Source organism: Anomaloglossus baeobatrachus, chromosome 4, assembly GCF_048569485.1.
Source record: "Anomaloglossus baeobatrachus isolate aAnoBae1 chromosome 4, aAnoBae1.hap1, whole genome shotgun sequence".
NCBI classification, from domain to species: domain Eukaryota; kingdom Metazoa; phylum Chordata; class Amphibia; order Anura; family Aromobatidae; genus Anomaloglossus; species Anomaloglossus baeobatrachus.
In genome coordinates, this window is record NC_134356.1 from 30765444 (window position 1) to 30784586 (window position 19143).

The window sequence follows — 19143 nt, forward strand, 5'->3', positions numbered from 1 at the left end:
CAGGTGAGCTGCTGTTCATCGTTCCCGTGGTGTCACACGGAGCGGCGTGTGCTACCACGGAAACGATGAACAACTAAATTAAACGATATTATGGAACCTAGCGAGCAGTACACGACTCACGATTTGTGAGCGATACTGCGTCGCTAGGACTTGTCACACAGGCCGGCATCGCCAAATTTGGATCATTTGTGTCTTAAAATGAACTATAATCCACAGGTTGTGTCTGGAATTCCATCTATGCTCCATAGAAGTGAATGGGGAATGGCTGCAATACCACACAGACCTGTGGACTTGCCAATCCCCCCTTTAGCCCTTTCGGTGAGTTTTTGTTTTAGTTTTTTCCTCCCTTTCTGTAAAGACCCATAACATTTTTATTTTTCCGTCAATATGAGCCATAGGAAGGCTTGCTTTTTTGCAGAAAGAGTGGTATTTTTGAACGAGACCCTTCATTCCGAAAGGGGATGATTTGAACTTGTTTGGGGGGTTGGTTTTTTTTTTTAGATTTTTTTCTCTTTTTTTTTAATACATTTTTTACTGCTTTTACTAGTCCCCTTAGGGGACTTGGGCAGTCAATGGCGGCGTGGAATGACTCGCTCCACGTTGGCGTGTGTTAAATCCCACTGTCAGAGACGGACAACGGAATTTAACTTCCAGTAGTTCACAGGCACGGGTGGATCTCCGATCTGATCAGATCAGATCAGCCGACATGTGTAGGGAAACATGCGGGCTCGCCGCATGAGCCAGCATTAAAGTGACACACACTATTTTGGATGTACCAGTTGGTCCTAGATCATGAAAGGGTTAAAGCTTTGGTCCTGCCGTAAACAATTACCCACAGGACAGATGATAAATGATAAATCAGTGGGGTCAGAAACTCCCTAGTACTAAAATCTTTTCTTTTTTGTTAAAGGGAACCTGTCAGGTCCAATATGCACCCAGAACCACAAGCAGTTCTGGGTGTATATTGCTAATCCCTGCCTAACCGTCCCTGTATATACTAGCATAGATAAAGGGATCTTTAGAAGAAAAGTATTTCTAAAAATCCCATATGATATGCTAACGAGTCCAGCGACTAGTCACAAGGGCGTTACTTCCCTTGGCTAGTAGGCCCCCTTAGCATGTGCTAACATGCTAATGAATGTGCAGTGTCAGAGGCATTGTCGCGCTCACCTCCGCTGCCACCGTGCCTGGCGTTGGATTTCGCATGATCCCGGATCTCCAGTCATGCGCACTATGAAGCCGGGTGTACGCGTCCTGGCTTCAAACTGGTGTAGTGTGCATGGCCGAAACTCCGGGGTTATGTGCACTGAGCCAAAATCCAGGAGCCAGATGCGATGGCAGCGGAGAGGTGAGTGAGATCATGCCTTGGACACTGCGCATTAATTTGCATGTTAGTACGCCCACAGGGGCGCACTAACATGCTAAGGGGGCCGACTAGCCAAGGGAACTAACACCCTTGCGACTAGTCCATGGCCTCATTAGCATATCATATGGAATCTTTAGAAATACTTTTTCTAAAGATCTCTTTATCTATGCTAGTGTATACAGGGACGGTTAGGCAGGGATTAGCAATATGCACCCAGAACTGCTCGCGGTTCTGGGTGCATATTGGACTTGACAGGTTCCCTTTAATGTTACAACTAAAAGAGTTCACTTTTTTGGGGGGGGGGGGAGGGACTTTGTCTGTCGTCCCCTATTGAATATGCTTCGTACGATTTGCCAAGTAGACTGGAGGAGGGGAAGAGAGAAATGCTCGGTGCACATATCTGGCTTGGAAAAACTGGTGGTCACTTTTCTAAAATGTTCCACTTGACAAACTAATGTTTCCCTGAAAATTAGATCGGGTCTTATATTATTTTTGTCTCCAAAGGGCTTATTTTCAGGGGATGTCTTATATTACTTTGTATTGGCGCCAGTGATTGGGTCGCCTGTTTATGGAAAATGAATATTCACCCCCTTCCCCCACCCATAATACTGCCTACATCTCTGAGGTGGCGTCAGTGATTCAGTCAAGACTGCCATATTACTGCCCGAGGATTGTATTGCAATGCTCAGACTGGCCGGTGGCTCTTCTGACCCGAGGGTGTCAGCGTGTTTTTTTATGCAGTTGCCATGCTCAGGTAAGGAAAGTCACTGACCAGTGCGAGCATAGCAATGCGATCCTCGGGCAGTAATACTGCAGTCTGACTGAATCACTGACATCGGTGCAGAGGGTTGTGTAGGAATATGGATGTGAGAAGGGGGTGAATATTCATTTTCCATTAACACATTCCAATCACTAATGCACAACGGCGCAGAGGGGTGGGCAGGAGAAGGGGGTGAATATTAATTTTCCATTAGCAAACATTCCATTCACTGATGGACAACGGCACAGAGGGGTGGGCAGGAGAAGGGGTGAATATTCATTTTCCATTAACACACATTGCAATCACTGATGGACAACGGCGCAAAGGGGTGGGCAGGGGAAGGGGGTGAATATTCATTTTCCATTTACACACATTCCAATCACTGATGGACAACGGCGCAGAGGGGTAGGCAGGAGAAGGGGGTGAATATTCATTTTCGATTAACAAACATTCCAGTCACTGATGGATAACATCGCAGTGGGGTGGATAGGACACGGGGTGAATATTCATTTTCCATTAACAGACATTCCAATCACTGATGGACAACGGCGCAGAGGGGTGGGCAGGAGAAGGGGGTGAATATTCATTTTCCATTAACAAACATTACATTCACTGATGGACAACGGCACAGAGGGGTGGGTACGAGAAGGGGTGAATATTCATTTTCCATTAACAGACATTCCAATCACTGAAGGACAATGGTGCAAAGGGGTGGGCAGGAGAAGGGGTGAATATTCATTTTCCATTAACAAACATTCTAATCACTGATGGACAACGGCGCAGAGGGGTGGGCAGGAGAAGGGGGTGAATTTTCATTTTCCATTAAAATAGCCGCATGTGACAAAAAACATTGTGGTTTACAGCAACACATCGGGGCAACGCACACTAATAAAAGTTACATATCCTGAAAGGGCTGCCCAAGCCCTATTTCAGGATACTATTACAGTATGGTATGCCACTAGGGCTTATTTTTGGAGTAGGGCTTATATTATAAACATACTCCAAAGGCTGAAAACTCTCGATAGGGTTTATTTTCGATTTGGTCTTATTTTATGGGAAACACCGTAAGTACCAAGTATGTTACCGGCTACATTAATTCTAGCCTCCATGGACAAAAATATGGTAATGTACTCAACTGTTTATTCCAAAACTGTGCTTTCTACAGTGGGGTCTCTAGTTTTGGCTATTATGAGATTTTTTTTTACATTTTTTTTTCACATGGAGCATGTTAAAAAATAATTCTTCATGTTAGAGTATTTTCTTTAAGAGAATCCACCCCACTCCCTAGGCAAGAAAGCAATAATGTCTCAGTTAGGAAGCAGGGTAAAGAGACACCCCCCATTCTCATAATCAACAGGGTCCCATAGATAAGGGGGTGGCCACAGACAGAACAGTATATGGACCCCCTGCCGTCTTATAATGTGTCTGTGACAGAAGTGGTTTATTGCTTTGGAGGAAGACGTTAGCCTCCATACCTATTGGTCCCACAGGCTGCACAAAAGATATTTCCACCCCTGCCATAGGTTGATTGCGTCAAAAATTGGAAAACCCCTTTAAGAGACAGCATTGAATTAAAAACAATGTACTAGTAGAAGCTTTCACAACCAAATTTCTCATTAAAAGGCATTTTGCTACTCTGGGTAGGTCGTGTTCCCACTAGCACTTGCTTCTCCTCAGTGCTGCAGACCCCTCTCCCGCCATCTACATTACTGCTAGTTGGGTTCTATCAGCGCTTACCTCTCCTGCATTCTATCACAACAGAACTTGTTTGTTGCGTACTGTTGACAGATCACTGATGTGAAAATCCAAAAGCTGCTCTGTTGATGCATATGGCAGAGGATTATATTCTTTTATATGAAAATTACCAATCTCTCAACAGCAGGAAACAAATACAACTCAACTCCTTTTAGCCTCTGTATATACAACTCCAGCCTACAGTATAGAAAATCAACGATCTATCGACACAGGCAACAAATGCAACTCAACTTTTTTTTTAGCCCCTGTATATACAGCTCCAGCCTACAGTATATCATTCCTCTCTGCCCTGTATATACAACTTATCCTGCAATCTCTACTCAGTCCCTCAACACACAGCCCCATCCTTCAGTATCACTCCATTCAGACCCATATCCCAAGCTCCATCTTGCAGTATATCACTCCACTGAACACCCTCTATACAGCTTCACTCCAACGTATATAACTCTTCTCATCCCCTCTATGTACAGCATCATCCTGAAATCTATCACTCCTCTCAGTCCTGCTATATATAGCCCCTTCCTGTAGTATACTCAGCTCAACACCTTTATATACAGACCCATCTTGTAGCATATCACTCCTCAGCCCCCTTGTATGCAGATCATCCTGCACTAAACCCCTCTTTTCATCCCCTTGATACACAGCCTATCATGCAGTAAATCACTCATCTCAACCCCTCTATATATAGCCCCATCTTGTGGTATATCCCTCCTCAACCCCTCGTTACACAGCCCCATCCTGTAGTATGACTAATGTCAGAACCCTATACTCAGCTCCATCCTGCAGTATATCACTCCACTCAACACCCTCTATACAACCTCACCCTTAAAGGGGTTGTCCAAGATTAGAAGAAAAAAAAAGATGGCTGCTTTCTTTTGGCACTCCTGACCATGGGTTGTGTCTGGTTGTGAATTGAGTTGAGCTGCAATGCCGCACATGACACACTGTCAGAGGTGGCGCTGTTTCTGAAATAAAACAGACCTGTTTTTCCAGTCTTGAAAATCCCTTTTAAGATATTTATGCCCACATTTAGTGTAAGGTTGTAAACATACACGTGCCGAGGCGTTGGATTCCCAGACGCCTGAGATGAACCCAAAGTCTTTTGTGCACATGTTGAAACTCAACTCCATTCACTTCTATGGGACTTTGACAGCCTAATAGAAGTGAATGGAGTGTGAACACAAGGTATATTGGGACCCATATTGTTAAGCTCAGGGACAGGGGGGATTCCCTGAGGACTATATATTTCCTAGAGACTACCCTTTAAGGACTAGATTGTACCTCTGAACTTACGTGAACCTATAGATTACACTACTCAGAGACGTCCCAAAGTTTAGCAATTGGAAATGCAAACAAGGGCTGGTTCCAAGTATAGGTAACCAGAAGTGCCAAAAATGTCAACGAGACTCCAAGACCTTTTTTCTTTTTACCGAAAACTTATATGGAATGGAAGACTTTAGGTTTCAAATTTAGCATGAAAAAAATAAATCATCAATATATCTAAAAACATTCAATAAAATAAAATAAAATAAAAAAATAGCTTAGAATCAGGTTTCAAAAGCAAAAAGTAGAAAAGAAAAAAATTTGGCACACAAACAGAAATTTTTTGCATTTCTCCCTTTGGTCGGTGGAAGGGTTTGAAGTCGCAAATATTTCGAAAATCCCTGATGACAAGTGTGTAAATGTTTCCATTTTCAGTAAAAAAGAAAAAAAAAAAAAAAACACTTTATACTTTAAGATGATACAATTTTGTTAGGCAGCGAGACGACTCAGATACAATGCGAGCGGAGTGTCTATATTTCACGACAACTCTATCCCAAAGGACGTGGAGAATTTGTTGAATGCGACCCCCTTTCCCCACCACCCCGTTACCCCACAGATCTTTTCATCCAGTGTTACATTCCATACGGCCCGGGCTCACAAACAATATCAAAAAATGAAGAGGGAAGGGACTCCGATCTCCAGTGTCTCTTGAATTAATGAACTGGAAATGAGTTTTGTCAATGTTTTGGGACGTCCACGAGAATGAAAAGGGGACTTGGCAGAATTAATCACAGTGAGAAACGAGCACTTCAGCAACCGGCCGGGGGCCTGGAATTGCTTTTCTGGGGGAAGGAAAAAAAAATGGCTGAGTCTCCATTCCGAAAAAAGAAATTTATACAGAAGCCAGAACTCACACAGAGTCGGGGGATCCTGATGAATGGGTCTACAATCTAATGCTCACATTCCAATATCCACACCTGATTTAAAGAGACTGTTCAGAAAAAAGAAAAACCCTCAAAAGGTTGGAAAAAGTATTCCCATTTTGTTGAGTTGATAGTTTGTTTTTTTTCACTTTTGGAATATACTTCTATAAAATCACTGATCTCTCATAGCAGGCAACAAATACAACATTTTTTTAGCCCCTATATATACAGCTCCAGCCTATAGTATATAAAATCACTGATCTCTCATAGCAGGCAACAAATACAACTTTTTATTTTAGTCCCTGTATTTACAGCTCCAGCCTACAGTATATAAAATCACTGATCTCTCATAGCAGGCATCAAATACAACTTTTTTTTAGCCCCTATATATACAGCTCCAGCCTATAGTATATAAAATCACTGATCTCTCATAGCAAGCAACAAATACTTTTTTTAGTCCCTGTATTTACAGCTCCAGCCTACAGTATATAAAATCACTGATCTCTCATAGCAGGCATCAAATACAACTTTTTTTTAGCCCCTATATATATACAGCTCCAGCCTACAGTATATAAAATCACTGATCTCTCATAGCAGGCAACAAATACAACTTTTTTTTAGCCCTTGTATATACAGCTCCAGCCTACAGTATATAAAATCACCGATCTCTCATAGCAGGCAACAAATACAACTTTTTTTAGCCCTTGTATATACAGCTCCAGCCTACAGTATATAAAATCACCAATCTCTCATAGCAGGCAACAAATACAACTTTTTTTAGCCCTTGTATATACAGCTCCAGCCTACAGTATATAAAATCACCGATCTCTCATAGCAGGCAACAAATACAACTTTTTTTTAGCCCTTGTATATACAGCTCCAGCCTACAGTATATAAAATCACCAATCTCTCATAGCAGGCAACAAATACAACTTTTTTTTAGCCCCTGTATATAAATATAAATATATTATATATATATACATATATATATATATATACATACACACATATACACATACACACACACACACACACACACACACACACACACAGCTCCAGCCTACAGTATATAAAATCACTGATCTCTCATAGCAGTCAACAAATACAACTTTTTATTTTTGCCCCTGTATATACAGCTCCAGCCTATAGTATATAAAATCACTGATCTCTCATAGCAAGCAACAAATACTTTTTTTAGCCCCTGTATATACAGCTCCAGCCTACAGTATATCATTTCTCTCAGCACTGTATACGAGTATATAGCCTTTCCTGCAATATCTCTACTCAGCCCCATATAATCTGGAGAAAAAGCTTAAAAATAAAAGCTAAAAACTTAAAAATTACTTTAAAAATATTTGAGACAGGCTCAAATTAAAAACCATGTGAGTAAAAACTTCCATAACTCAATTTCTCTTTAAAGGGGTTGTCCAAGATTAGAATAAAAAAAAAAACGGCTGCTTTTTTTTTTTTTTAGCCATTCCAGACCATGGATGAAGCACTTGCTTCTCCTCAGTGCTGCAGACACCTCCCCCCTCTTCTGCCATCTACATCAGTGTAGCTGCCTTTGTGGTTTTACATCATTACTAGCTGGTTTCTAGCAGAGCTACCTCTCCTGCATTCCACCACAACAGAGTTTGTTTGTTGCGTACTTCTGATAGATTACGGATGTGAAACACCAAATGCTGTTCTGTTGATCCATATGGCAGAAGATTATATTTTTTCATATGAAAATCATCAATCTTTCAACAGCAAGCAACAAATACAATTCAACTTCTTTTAGCCTCTGAATATACAGCTCCAGCCTACAGTAGATAAAATCATCAATCTTTCAACAGCAGGCAACAAATACAACTTGCTTCTCCTAAGTGCTGCAGACCCCTCCCCCCTCTTCTGCCATCTACATCAGTGTAGCTGCCTCTGTGGCTTTACATCATTGTTACTAGGTTTCTAGCAGAGCGAGCTGCATTCCACCACAACAGAGTTTGTTTGTTGCCTTCCACTGACAGATCAGTGATGTGAAATGCTGCTCTGTTGATGCATATCGCAGAGAAATATATTCTGTCATAGGCAAATAACAGATCTCTCAACAGTAGGCAACAAACGCAACTCAATTTCTTTTAGCCCCTGTATATACAGCTCCAGCCTACAGTATATCATTCCTCTAAGCCTCTTATATACAACCTATCCTGAAATATCTCTACTCAGTCTCTCTATACACAGCCCTATCCTCCAGTGTCTCTCCATTCAGACCACTATACTTCGGTCCATCCTGCAGTATATCACTCCACTCAACAACCTCTATACAGCCTAACTATAAAGTATATAACTCTTCATATCCCTTCTATGTAGAGCACCATCCTGCAATCTATTGCTCCTCTCGGTCCTGCTATATATAGCTCAATCATGTAGTATACTCATCTCAACACCTTTATATACAGGCCCATCTTGTAGCATATCACTCCTTTCAGTCCCCTGTATGCAGCCCATCCTGCAGTAAACCACTCTTTTCATCTCCTCAATACACAGCCCATCCTGCAATATATCACTCCTCTCAACCCCTCTATATAGTCCCATTTTGTGGTATATCACTCCTCAACCTCTCGTTATATAGCCCCATCCTGTAGTATGACTAATCTCATCCCCATCCTGCAGTCCATTAGTCCTCTCAATTTCCTATGCACAGCCCCATCCTGCAGTATATCACTCCTTTCAGCCATCTATGTATAATCCTATACTGGAGTACATCACTGTTTTCAGCCCTCCATACAGAGCTCCAGCCTGTTGTAAATCATGATTTTTCAACCCCCTACATGCAGCCTCATTCTGGTGTACATCACTCTTATCAGCACCTATATACACAGCACTGTTCAGCAGTTTAACTCCTCTTAGTCTATCTATATTAAGTCCCTATTCTGCTGTATATCACTCCTCTCTCCTCTCAACCCCCTATATCCAGCAGTATATCACGCCTCTCAACCCCTCTATATACAGTCCTATCTTGTGGTATATCACTCCTCAACCCCTCGTTACACAGCCCCATTCCGTAGTATGACTAATCTCAGCCTATCCTGCAGTCCATCACTCCTCAACTCCCTATGCACAGCCCCATTCTGCAGTATATCACTCATTTTAGTCAGATATATTATTATATATACATACATACATACATACATACATACATACACACACCGGTAGTCCTATACTGGAGTATATCACTCTTTTCAGCCCTCCATGCAAAGCTCCATCCTGCTGGATATCACGAGTTTCAGCCCTCTATATACAGCCTCATTCTGCTGTATACCACACTTATCAGCACTTATATACACAGCACTGTTCAGCAGTTTATCCTCTGAGTCTTTCTATATTAAGGCCACATTCTGCAGTATATCACTCCTCTCATCTCCCTATATCTAGCAGTATATCACTCATCTCAGCTCCTCTATACACATTCCCATCCTGCAGTAAATCTGTTCTCTCAGACCAATTAAACAGCCCCATCCTGCATTACATCACTCCTTTTAGTTACCAGCACACAGGTATGAGCTCTGCTCTGTAATGTGGGTGATACCGCCCATTTTCATCACATCAACCCTCACAGGAACAATTCAGAGCAAAGTTATCTTGGCAGTAAGACTGTTGAGAAAGACTGCACTGTGCATGATTGACTAGGAGAACTAGATACCGGGTACTGAGACCACCATACTTCTGTACGAGTGCTTGCAGAGAGGTATATGGGATCTATCAAAAGTTTATGGTTCCTTACACTCCTGTGAGCACTGTTTGAGTGATTGGTGGGGGGATCTCAGGACCTAAATCCCCACCAATATATGGAGGAGATATTTATAAATATATAATATATATATATTTTTTTATATATTATATATATATATATATATATATATATATATATATATATATACACATACATACACACACACACACACACATACTGTATATACATCTACAGGGTGGTTCAACAGTAGGTGGACAGTATGTGTAATAGGGTCATCAAACGTGGTGTAAAGTGACACTGACTCAGTTGCCCTTAGCAACCAATCAGATTTCACCTTTCATTTTCCAAAGAGCCTGTGAAAAATGAAAAGTGGAATCTGATTGGTTGCTAAGGGCAACGGAGTCTGTTTGACTTTACACCATGTTTGATAACCCTATTATACTGTCCACCTACTTTTGGACCACCATATATGTACACACACACACACACATACATATCATTATTATTATTTATATATTATATATATATACACACACACACACACAGTATATATATTGGCGTATATGTATATCTATTAGGGCGGCACGGTGGCTCAGTGGTTAGCACTACAGCCTCGCAGCGCTGGGGTCCTGGGTTCAAATCCCACCAAGGACAACATCTGCAAGGAGTTTGTATGTTCTTCCCGTGTTTGCGTGGGTTTCCTCCGGGTTCTCCGGTTTCCTCCCACACTCCAAAGACAAACAATAGATTGTGAGCCCCTATGGGGACAGTGTTCCTGATGTATGTAAAGCGCTGCGGAATATGTTAGCGCTATATAAAAATAAAGATTTGATTTTTTTTTATTTTTGATCTATATATATTTAAATTTATGAATAGGTCTCTCTCTCTCTGTATATATATATTATATATATATATATATTATTATTATTATTATTTATTATTATAGCGCCATTTATTCCATGGCGCTTTACAAGTGAAAGAGGGTATACGTACAACAATCATTAACAGTACAAGACAGACTGGTATAGGAGGAGAGAGGACCCTGCCCGCGAGGGCTCACAGTCTACAGGAGGAGAGAGGACCCTGCCCGCGAGGGCTCACAGTCTACAGGGAATGGGTGATGGTACAATAGGTGAGGACAGAGCTGGTTGCGCAGTGGTCTACTGGACTGAGGGCTATTGTAGGTTGTAGGCTTGTCAAAAGAAGAGGGTCTTGAGGTTCCTCTTGAAGCTTTCCACGGTAGGGGAGAGTCTGATGTGCTGAGGTAGAGCGTTCCAGAGTATGGGGGATGCACGGGAGAAATCTTGTACACGATTGTGGGAAGAGGAAATAAGAGAGGAGCAGAGAAGGAGATCTTGTGAGGATCTGAGGTTGCGTGCAGGTAGGTACTGGGAGACTAGGTCACAGATGTAGGGAGGAGACAGGTTGTGCATGGCTTTGTATGTCATGGTTAATGTTTTGAACTGGAGTCGTTGGGCGATGGGAAGCCAGTGAAGGGATTGGCAGAGTGGCGAGGCTGGGGAGTAGCGAGGGGAGAGGTGGATTAAGCGGGCTGCAGAGTTTAGGATAGATTGGAGGGGTGCAAGAGTGTTGGAAGGGAGGCCAGAGAGCAGGAGGTTGCAGTAGTCAAGGCGGGAGATGATGAGGGCATGCACTAATGTTTTTGAAGATTCTTGGTTAAGAAAAGCACGGATCCGGGAGATATTTTTGAGTTGTAATCGGCATGAGTTGAAGAGGGCTTGGATGTGTGGCTTGAAGGATAGAGCAGAGTCGAGGGTTACTCCAAGGCAACGAGCTTGTGAGACTGGGGTGAGTGAGCAACCATCAAGTATATATATATATATACATATACATATATACACACACACACACACATATATATAAATATATATTTAATATATTATATATTTAATATATTATATATATTTTATATTTAATATTAAATATATTATATTTTATATTATATATATTTAATATATATATTTATACTTAATACATATCTAAATTACGGTAAATATATATTTTTTTCAAATAATATATATACAGTTAAGTCCAGAAATCTTTGGACAGTGACACAATTTTCGCGAGTTGGGCTCTGCATGCCACCACATTGGATTTGAAATGAAACCTCTACAACAGAATTCAAGTGCAGATTGTAACGTTTAATTTGAAGGTTTGAACAAAAATATCTGATAGAAATTGTAGGAATTGTCACATTTCTTTACAAACACTCCACATTTTAGGAGGTCAAAAGTAATTGGACAAATAAACCAAACCCAAACAAAATATTTTTATTTTCAATATTTTGTTGCGAATCCTTTGGAGGCAATCACTTCCTTAAGTCTGGAACCCATGGACATCACCAAACGCTGGGTTTCCTCCTTCTTAATGCTTTGCCAGGCCTTTACAGCCGCAGCCTTCAGGTCTTGCTTGTTTGTGGGTCTTTCCGTCTTAAGTCTGGATTTGAGCAAGTGAAATGCATGCTCAATTGGGTTAAGATCTGGTGATTGACTTGGCCATTGCAGAATGTTCCACTTTTTTGCACTCATGAACTCCTGGGTAGCTTTGGCTGTATGCTTGGGGTCATTGTCCATCTGTACTATGAAGCGCCGTCCGATCAACTTTGCGGCATTTGGCTGAATCTGGGCTGAAAGTATATCCCGGTACACTTCAGAATTCATCCGGCTACTCTTGTCTGCTGTTATGTCATCAATAAACACAAGTGACCCAGTGCCATTGAAAGCCATGCATGCCCATGCCATCACGTTGCCTCCACCATGTTTTATAGAGGATGTGGTGTGCCTTGGATCATGTGCCGTTCCCTTTCTTCTCCAAACTTTTTTCTTCCCATCATTCTGGTACAGGTTGATCTTTGTCTCATCTGTCCATAGAATACTTTTCCAGAAGTGAGCTGGCTTCATGAGGTGTTTTTCAGCAAATGTAACTCTGGCCTGTCTATTTTTGGAATTGATGAATGGTTTGCATCTAGATGTGAACCCTTTGTATTTACTTTCATGGAGTCTTCTCTTTACTGTTGACTTAGAGACAGATACACCTACTTCACTGAGAGTGTTCTGGACTTCAGTTGATGTTGTGAACGGGTTCTTCTTCACCAAAGAAAGTATGCGGCGATCATCCACCACTGTTGTCATCCGTGGACGCCCAGGCCTTTTTGAGTTCCCAAGCTCACCAGTCAATTCCTTTTTTTTCAGAATGTACCCGACTGTTGATTTTGCTACTCCAAGCATGTCTGCTATCTCTCTGATGGATTTTTTCTTTTTTTTCAGCCTCAGGATGTTCTGCTTCACCTCAATTGAGAGTTCCTTAGACCACATGTTGTCTGGTCACAGCAACAGCTTCCAAATGCAAAACCACACACCTGTAATCTACCCCAGACCTTTTAACTACTTCATTGATTACAGGTTAACGAGGGAGACGCCTTCAGAGTTAATTGCAGCCCTTAGAGTCCCTTGTCCAATTACTTTTGGTCCCTTGAAAAAGAGGAGGCTATGCATTACAGAGCTATGATTCCTAAACCCTTTCTCCGATTTGGATGTGAAAACTCTCATATTGCAGCTGGGAGTGTGCACTTTCAGCCCATATTATATATATATATATAATTGTATTTCTGAACATGTTTTTGTAAACAGCTAAAATAACAAAACTTGTGTCACTGTCCAAATATTTCTGGACCTAACTGTATATATATATATATTTTTTTCCAATAATCTATATATATATATATATATATATATATATATATATATATAAAAACATATTATATATTATATATAATATATTTAAGTATATTATATATTTATTATATTTTATATATTATATATATTTATAATACATATATAAATTGACTATATATATTTTTCAAATAATATATATATATATATATATATATATATATATAAACATTATATATATATAATATATTATATTTATATATATTATATATTATATTTTATATTATATATATATTTATATTTAATACATATATAAATTGAATATATTTTTTTTCAAATAATATATATATTTAAAAATATTTATTACCGCATTAAGTATCATTTTCAGAAATCAAAAATTGTGGGATATGTTCTACTTAGAAAGATACATAAAAAGGAGTCTAATTTTTTATTTTATTTTTACATATTTTTATCTATTTTTTAGCCACAGATCCTGAAGTTGAGTAAATCATACCCAGGACATTCACATAATCTGCTGCTGAAGCGACGGCCTGTATTTTTTGATTGTATAATCCCATTTTCATATATCTTTGAAGACGGCATCATTTTTTCACAGTAACCCAATCCATAATGCCTTAAGGAGATATTTCTCATCACATTACTATAATGAGAGAAAACAAGATCGGGCAGGCCTGGTGGACTAAAAAAAAATTTCAGATTTCACTACTGGTATGTTTGCCTGATTTTCCCTATTTTCTTACAGTGTTCAGCAACAGGCCATGGAAAACATAGGTTTCTATTATGGGTTTGTTGTTACTTTTATGTGTGATTTTAGATATTTTTGGGTTATCGGAACCAATGGTAACCTCCGATTTTCTACCATTTAACCACAGTTCATTAATACTATTAACTAAAGACCAGGTAAGCGCACTTTACAACTGACGTCTGTTTAGAATTGGCAATCGTGCATTTCTGGACTGTCCCCAAAACATAAGAAAGTTTAATTTTCCCTACTTTTCTAAAAGAAAAGAAATAAGTCAATGATTTTCTTGAATCTGGGAGAGATTATGTAGATTTTTGTGATTGTTATTAACGTCTTACAGCTCACAGTAAAACTGGGTAACATGGTTATGTTGCATTTTCATCCCCTGAAGAAGCATTAGCGAAACGCACGTTGGAAGATGAGGTGGAGGATACAATGCATTTTCTTCTACACAGAGACTCTGGGTAGGTTGTGGTTTGCAATGTGTGATGCACAAGTCTGGTTGTTCCCCATCTATCTTTTGATGTTGGCATGTATTCATATTGTTCATTCTTGTGCACTTCTTTTTTAAACATATGATGCACTTTACTGGTGATTGTAATGACCTTTTTGTAGTTCATAGTAAAAATCGGTTAACATGGTTGTATTGTTTCTTCACCCCTGAAGAAGCATTAGTGAAACACACGTTGGAAGATGAGGTAGAAGATACATAATGTTTTTGTCTACAGAGACACTCGGTAGGTATTGGTTAACCATTAGTGTTATTCGCGATGCACGAGTCTGGTTTGTTCCCCAGCTATATATTCATATTACTCCTTCTTGAGCACTTTTTTTTTTTTTTTACATGATATGATGCACTTTACTGGTGATTGGAATTACCTTTTTAGAGCTCACAGTAAAAGCCTGTTAACATGTTTATATTGCATTTTCACCCCCTGAAGAAGCATTAACGAAATGCACATTGGAAGAGGAGATGGAGGATACATTGCATCTTCTTCTACACGGACACTCTGGGTAGGTATTAGTTTACCATTATTATTGTGTGATGCATGAGTCTGGTCTTTTCCCAATCTATGTATTCAAATTGTTCATTCTTCAGTACTTTTTTTTTTTTTTTTTTACACATATGATGCACTTTACTGTGATTGTAATTACCTTTTTACAGCTCACAGCAAAAGCCGGTTAACATAGTTATATTGCTTCTTCACTCCCTGAAGAAGCATTAGCGAAACGCTCGTTGGAAGGTGAGGTGGATACACTGCGCCTTCTTCTACATGGACACCCTGGGTAGCTATTAGTTTATCATTAGGTGTAATGCACGAGTCTGGTCTGTTTGCCATCTATCTTTTGATGTTGGCATGTATTCATACTGTTCATTCTTGTGCATTTTTATTACATGATATGATGCACTTTACTGGGGATAGTAATTACCTTTTTACAGCTCACTGTAAAAGCCTGTAAACATGGTTATATTGTTTCTTCAACCCCTGAAGAAGCATTAGCGAAACACACGTTGGGAGATAAGGTGGATACATTGCATCTTCTTTTGCACGGAGACTCTGGGTAGGTATTTGTTTACCATTACTATTATCTGGTCTGTTCCCCATCTATGTATTTATATTGTTCATTCTTCAGCACTTTTTTTTTTACGTGACATGTTGCACTTTAGTCCCAGTGTCCACGGGAGAAAATACCTGCGGATTTTGCTGCGGAAAGCCTGCGGATTTTCTAGATTTTCCAAATAAATCTGAAGGTTTGCGCAAGTACAGACACTCCCTAGGTTATCCTATGGGATTTGAGCAGTGCTGTTTCAATGCTGCGCATTTTGCACCTGCCGAAAGTGCTGTGGATTTCCCACAGCCGCAAAGAACTGCATGACAATTATTCCTGCGGATTTTTCTACTATGGAGCTACAGGGGGGGAAAATCCGCAGGAACGCTCGAATTCTGCACGTTTTCCGCAATAATTCCACAGCAATGGATAGCTGCGGATTCCGGGGAGCTGCGTAAATACCTGCAGAAAATTCCAAAGGTTTTTTCTCCCGTGGGCACGGGACCTTACGGTGATTGTAATTACCTTTTAACAGCTCACAAGAAAAGCCTGTTAACATGGTCATATTGCTTCTTCACCCCTGAAGAAACATTAGCGAAACGCACGTCGGAAGAGGAGATGGAGGATACATTACATCTTCTACATGGAGACTCTGGGTAGGTATTAGTTTGCCATTACTATTATGCGTGATGCAAGAGTCTGGTCTGTTCCTCATCTACTTCATTCTTGAACACTTTTTTTTACATGATATGATGCCCTTTACTCGTGATTGGAATTACCTTTTTACAGTTCACAGTAAAAGCCGGTTAACATGGTTATATTGTTTCTTCAACCCCTGAAGAAGCATTAGCGAAACGCACGTTGGAAGATGAGGTGGAGGATACATCACATCACATCTACATGGAGACTCTGGGTAGGTAGCATTTTTCTTTTTACATGATATGATGCACTTTACTTGTGATTATAATTACCTTTTTACAGTTCACAGTAAAAGCCGGTTAACATGGTTATATTGTTTCTTCAACCCTTGAAGAAGCATTAGCGAAACGCACGTTGGAAGATAAGGTAGAAGATACATCACATCACATCTACATGGAGACTCTGGGTAGGTAGCATTTTTTTTTTTTACATGATATGATGCACCTTTGCTCCTCTAAAATTAATTTTGCTACATCATTTACTATGATTTTTTTTATTGGACATACAATACTAATATTTCAATTTTTTCTGCAAAAACCAAACAACCTCTACCTACCTATTTGTTCGGGAAAGGTAAGCAAAAGAATAAGAGCCACGAGTTGCTACCATGTGGAAACAGTTCTGTAACAATGACACATGAACACAAATAGAAAAGTCAACAAACAAGAAAGGTCTGAGGAGGTTACGAGTCCTGAAAGAAAACAGAAATCATCCTGTACCACTCACATGGTGACCACAGTTTACCCTCAGGATCGGTCAAACGTGGTCTTGGGTTGTAGGAGACTTAAAATATGGCCGATTTTGTCTCGATACAACAATACTCTTGTCCATGGGCTGTTTACAGCTCCACTCAAGCCAATGCAATACCATTACCAGACACCGCTTGTGAAGTGGCGCCGCGTCTGGAAAAAGCCACCAGAACTTGGGGCGCCCCTTCAACGTTGGATTGGTGGGTGTTCAACTCTTGAAAGCATTGCAAACACTAAAGGGGATCCTTTAAGTAACGGATTCCTGGTTGATGGGAGAGTCAGACGTGCACCAATCCAATATTGAAGGACTAAATTAAAGGGAACCTGTCACCAGATTTTGGCCTTCTAAACTAAAACTAGCACCTTAAGCAGCCCCTGTACTGCTTTCTATAAAAGGTGCACGTTACCCCCTGACCCTGCCTGTAGACCCCAAAAATACCTTTACAAAAAATCTCCCGCCCTGTATGTAAATTGTCCAATGGGCGTCCTAATCTGCGCCTCCTTTCGCCCTCCTCCTGTGTTGACACCTCAGACGCCATCCATGTAGGTGGCAAAATCTCGCGCCTGCGCAGACATATTCCCGGTTCGCACAGGCCCTATTACGAGAAGAGCCGAAAACATAGGTGCGCCTGAGCGAACCAGCGAGTTCTCTGCGCAGGCTTGAGACTTTGCCCGGCGATGTGGATGACGTCACCCTCTTCATCCGCATCGCTGGGCAAAATCTTGCGCCTGCGAAGAGAACTCACCGGTTCCCGCAGGCGCACCTATGTTTTTGGCTCTGCCGACAAAGTGCGCCTGCGCGAGTCGGGAATAAGGACATTTTGCCCACCTACGTCCCAGGCGTCATCCACGTAAATCAGCACATGAGGCGCGGATTAGGACGCCCATTGGACTGGACAATTTACATACAGGGCGGGAGATTTTATGAAGGTATTTTTGGGGTCTACAGTGGGGTGGGTCAGGGGGTAACTTGCACCTTTATAGAATGCAGCACAGGCGCTGCTAGTTTTAGTTTAGAAGGCCAAACTCTGGCGACAGGTTCCCTTCAAAAATAGGCAAATCAGTCCTAAAGAAACAGGTGACCCCAACAACAACAACGTCAACGTTCAGGTCACTCAAAAACCAACGCAGCAATCATGGACTATTAGTCTTTACTGGATCCAGCCCCAAGACTGAATTTTTGCAGAATGCAAGTCTATGCCTCATAACATTTGGCCAATTTCACTTTTTCTTGACACATTTTAGAAGCAGTTTTCCGTCTCGTTCCTCCACGTGCAACCCCATACGTTCTAGCATTGAGGTGTCGGCCAGGCCTTGGCGCTCCATACTAGCGATCTGCTCCTGGTTCTTCTCGTTGTGTTCTGTAAGGTTCCTGATGGCATAAACGGCCCACTGGTTGAGAACTGAGGTTCAGAGAGTTGAGGAGCATACGAATAGTTGAGATTAATACAATCAGCTATGGAAGCAACCACCAGACATGCAAGCACATGAAGAACATACCGGCCATATGGAGATATTCGGACTGAAGTTTACCATGCCTACCTTGTGCTTTAGCTCGAGGACCTTACCTTGGACCAATGTATCCACTTTTCGATCTATACATGAAGGATCTTGTCCGGGAACCTCCATAAAACATCTCTCAAAGCAAAAGCAAAAATGTAATCATAGAATGGTAGAATTGGAACGGACCTCAAGGGCCATCGGGTCCAACCCCCTGCGAGTGCAGGTTTGACTGCTTCATCTGTGACTTTTGGGTTTTGTCACAGCGTTTATTTTTTTATTTAAAAGGTAATGTGTCATCAAATTTTTGCTATGTAATTGGAGAGCAGCGTAATATAGGGGCCGAGACCCTGATTCCAGCGATGTATCACTTGCTGGTCTATGTGCTG

General features: G+C 40.8%; 1 protein-coding gene across 2 annotated transcripts in view; it reads right to left on the minus strand.

The window, feature by feature from the left end:
- Positions 1-16763: 16763 nt before the first annotated feature.
- The window catches only part of ATXN10 (ataxin 10), a 157503-nt gene continuing 155123 nt past the window's right edge, over positions 16764-19143 (minus strand). For both annotated transcript variants that reach the window (XM_075344200.1, XM_075344199.1), the window contains one exon: positions 16764-18657. In XM_075344200.1, coding sequence (XP_075200315.1) covers positions 18476-18657 — 182 coding nt within the window. In that variant the 3' untranslated portion in view covers positions 16764-18475. The remainder of the gene's footprint in view (positions 18658-19143) is intronic.